This window comes from Rhinichthys klamathensis, unplaced genomic scaffold (genome assembly GCF_029890125.1).
Source record: "Rhinichthys klamathensis goyatoka isolate OS25496 unplaced genomic scaffold, OSU_Roscu_1.1 h1tg000424l_1, whole genome shotgun sequence".
Classification (NCBI taxonomy): domain Eukaryota; kingdom Metazoa; phylum Chordata; class Actinopteri; order Cypriniformes; family Leuciscidae; genus Rhinichthys; species Rhinichthys klamathensis.
The window spans coordinates 292067-296522 of NW_026606922.1; the positions used below are offsets into that span (position 1 = coordinate 292067).

Consider the following 4456-nt stretch of genomic DNA (forward strand, 5'->3'; position numbering starts at 1 on the left):
TGCTGACAACAAAGACAAATCCCTGAGGTAAAAAAAAAAAAAAAAAAGATTTATCATTATGTTTGGGTGATAACTAATAAATTACCAAGTAAATTTCATCACACATATTAACAAATCATCCAACCATCTGTTGATTGTTGAATGTAATGTCACAGGGATGCTGAAGCCTGCAGTGTCTCGGGCCAAATGATCAAATCATTGCAACACAAAATGACACAAAATGTTTGATTAGTTTGATTATAAAAAAAAGTTCTGATAGTATGAGTAGGCTACAAGCAGCCTACTTTGTGGTAATTTTTTTGTAAAAAAAAAAAAAATACAAGACAAGACAATCATGTGCCATTCAAAATGTATATTATCAATAGGACAAAGAACATGCAAAATGCAGAAACACAAACCCTAAAACCATGTTCTTGTGTGCACATATTCTGTTGTTATCTCTCACGGTTTGATTTTAAGATAGCTTCTCAAATGCATTGTGAAGTTGCTGGGAAGTCCTCGTCTGATAAATTCTTCCTGGAGCTGAAACATGGAATTTTTTTTCAGTGAGATATTTTGGAGCTAAATATATTACAAAGATCTGTAAATAATAATAATAATTATTATTATTTCTGTCAGGACCACTATCGTCAAATATGATTGACAATTAGCATACAGTTTGGATTGGTGACATGGTTCTGTTCTGGGCAAGACCTCCCTGCGCATCCATACAGCCTAGCATGGATAAGAGCAGGGAGAGCAGCAATACCCCCCCTCAGGGTAAACACAACAGAACCAACGTGAATGTTTTGCAGATATCATTAATTCAAGATTTGAATGTACCACATAATTTGAGAATTCTGATTCAAAGGGTAATCAGAATGACAAATCCTGACTGGACGAGAGGGGGCGCTGGGGATGGAGGAGGGCAATTAGCTAATGAGAAACGCGATAGCTGCTGATAATGCTGAAGGAGCTTATATACGAATACAGTGATGGCGTCGTATTCCTATAGGTACTAGATGTGGATCAGCTGAGAGTCAGCTGATGCGAGCTTGACTAACGTGACCTGCCAGAACTGACGCTACACTTGATTATTATTATGCTGTTCTAAAGTAATTAGTAATTTATTTATTTCGCATGTGTTTTTTGTTTCTTTTTGTGCAACAAAAAATAAAAGCATTATGAGTGTTTTGAACTGTTTCTCACCTGTATAATCACAAACTCTTTAATCTGAGACTCTGACAGATTTTCCGCACTTGTAATTTTAACTCTCAGTCCCATCACTGATCAGTAAAAAAACAAACAAAAATAAAACACTGGTCAGTAGTGCATGAATACAAACAATACAATCCGGTAATGTTGATGTATGTTGAAAAACACTCATTTTGGACTGAAAACAGCACATATCTCCACAAACATACCATATACATCTTTTTCTAATTGATGGGTCAGAATGATGATCATCATGTTCACCAGAAAGCAAATAGAAGACAGAGCTAGCATTAGCATAAAAGTTTGTGAATTACACAAATAACAATGGCATATTAACTCAACAATTTATTGTAATCCATTTGCTTGTTTTTTCCCCTAATGCTTTATTATGCCAATGCCAATTATTTAATTTCATTACAGAAGTTATATTTGCTTACCACTGTAACAGAAGAAAGGCAAACTGGCAAAGCAGCTTTCATCCGTCCACTGATCAAAGTATTTTAGAGACACAGCTGTGCAGTGTTGAGCTCCCTGCAGTCCTTGGACATTTGCACCATTATCTGGTTGTGCAATATCACCTGGAGTCTATGGCAGCCAATATGTGAAGGAAGAGCTGCTCTGATCTGACCACAGTCTGTTTCTGTGCAGACCAACCCATACATAATAACCATAACCAGAATAATAACGTGTAACATTCAGTATCTGTTGACGCTCTGTCTCATTTCTCACACTGGCCAGGTCTGTGTATTTCTCTCTGCAGTAGCTCTGAGCTCCAGTCCAGGTCTTACCCTCATTTACCACAACATACTTTTGAGAGGCGTTTTCTCTACCTAAGATAAAACAATTTGTTGGATGTAAATCAGTAAATGTATTTGTTATTTGTCAAATTTATGGTTATATAATAAAACACATTTTTTTAAATAAAAAAAAACATTACTAATTAGCCTAAGCAAAGAATGAAAAACAGTCTTTTTCAATTTGGGGTTTAAATTTGGAAGAAAAATATTGAACACTTCAGGATCTTTCAGGAATGAAAATCCATTCTTTGACAAATCTCAAAGCAAAAGAAGACAGACAGACACACACAGACACACAGACACACACACACACACACACACACACACACACACACACACACACACACACTTTTTACTTGTAATGCCTTACCATTGTAGCAAACAAATGTGTAATAACTTTCACATGATGAATCAAACCAGTTTCCATTATAATCCATGTAAACACACAGTTCATTCGCTCCATTGTTGGGTTCATGATACCAGTTCCTGAAATCTCTCTCTCCTTCCTGATAGAAATCATTGTTTTCCAATGACCATCTCCAGCTGTTCACATCATCATACTGTCCAATCCAGGCTGAGCCATTATAACTCCCATTAACTGTGTTTATCAGACTGTTCATTTCCTCCATGTTATCAATGGTGGCCAGATCAGTGTAATTCTCTCTGCAGTGTCTCTGAGCTTCAGTCCAGGTCTTAGACTCATTCACAAAGTGATGGGATGATGCTAATGCTGGCAAGGTGGGGAAAAAAGGGTAAGGATAAAAGTAAAAAAGTTACATTAAGTGATTCATAAAGATTACGCTACTTGTAAGGACATTTTGGATTTGGAATTAATTAACTTTTGTAGAATGTTTGTAGACTAAATAAGAGGATCCACATATATATATTTTACATACTTTGGTAACTCTTTACAATAAAGTGGTATTAGTTATGTCATGTTTGCATGAACTGACATTTGTTAACATCAATGTATTGATCTTTGTTAACGTTAGTCACATATAGAACCTCAGGATGGTCATTGGAAAACAATGATTACCCCTCAGAGCTAAACAATTACCGTCCGATCTCCAAACTCTCAATCCTGGCTAAGATCCTTGAATCCCAGGTAAATTTACAGGTAAAACAGTTCTTATTTGATAATAATATTTTAAACAATTTTCAATCTGGTTTTAGAACTGGCCACAGTACCATTACTGCTGCTATGGTGGTAATAAATGATCTTATTTGTTCCTTGGACAGAAAACAGCATTGCGCTGCTTTATTTGCAGATCTATCCAAAGGCGTTTGATTCTGTAGATCATGAATTGTTGCTGAACAAACTTAGGGATGCTGGTTTCTGTCCTAATGCTGTTAAATGGTTTAGAAACTCTTTTGTAGATCGGACTCAGTGTGTCCATGCAGAGGGCCACAAATCTGAGTTTCTTGAGATATCAAAAGGGGTCCCCCCAGGGGTCTATTTTGGGACATATTCTGTTCTCTATTTTTATAAATGATTTAGGTAAGGACGTTCAAGCAAAAGTACACTTCTATGCTGATGACACTGTCATTTATACACATGCTCCTTCCATAGCACAGGCTGTGCAAGAGCTTCAGACTGCATTTCAGTCATTACAAACTGCTCTGTTCAATTTAAAATTGATTTTAAGTCCTCAGAAAACGAAGTTCATGGTCTTTTCAAAAGCTCGCCTACAGCTGCTTGATGATCTTAGCATTTTTACGTCTGATGGTAAATCCATTGAAAGGGTACCAACATACAAGTACTTGGGTATATGGATAGACGACAAACTTTTATTTAATGAACATATTGCTAATCTAGTTAGGAAGCTCAAAGTGAAGATTGGCTTTTATTTTAGAAATAAATCTAGCTTTACTTTCAATGCCAAAAAAAACTTGTGGAAGCTACTTTTCTGTCTGTGATCGATTATGGTGACATATTATATATGCATGCAGCCTCCTCCATCTTACGGAGGCTTGATTCAGTGAATCATGCGTCTCTACGCTTTATTACAAATGCAAAGTCCCTCACTCACCATTGCATTCTTTATGATCTGGTGGGTTGGACAGCACTGGCCACCCGCAGAAAACAACACTGGTATATTTTTATATATAAAGCCATACTACGTAAACTTCCAGCTTACCTCTGTACCCTCCTCTGTCTCAATTCTGCTAGTTATCAGCTACGCTCCTCCAAGTGGTTGCTTTTTAATGTACCCAGGGTTTTGAAAGATCTGGGAAAATCTGCATTTTCATACTATGCACCCTGGGCATGGAATAATTTGCAAAAAGATCTTAAACTAGAAACGTGTATATCAATTGATAAATTTACGAGTATCATAAAGAATGTGGTAAAGGAGACATGTGCTTGGTTTTCTTGAAAGGCCATTGTGTTTGAATGATTTTTTGGCAAGATTGTATGTATGTATGTATGTATAGCATTTTTTTACTATGTTGTATTTATGTATGGC

The 4456-nt window shown here is 36.4% G+C and overlaps 1 protein-coding gene across 1 annotated transcript; it reads right to left on the reverse strand.

Moving 5' to 3' along the window:
• Window positions 1-1637: 1637 nt before the first annotated feature.
• On the reverse strand, window positions 1638-2710 carry LOC130071018 (snaclec coagulation factor IX/factor X-binding protein subunit A-like). The gene is made up of 2 exons (XM_056235624.1): window positions 2362-2710; window positions 1638-2024 (listed from the first exon to the last, which is right to left on the reverse strand). The coding sequence occupies exons 1-2, from the start codon at window positions 2618-2620 to the stop codon at window positions 1780-1782; spliced, it is 504 nt and encodes a 167-aa protein (XP_056091599.1). The 5' UTR covers window positions 2621-2710; the 3' UTR covers window positions 1638-1779.
• Window positions 2711-4456: the final 1746 nt, after the last annotated feature.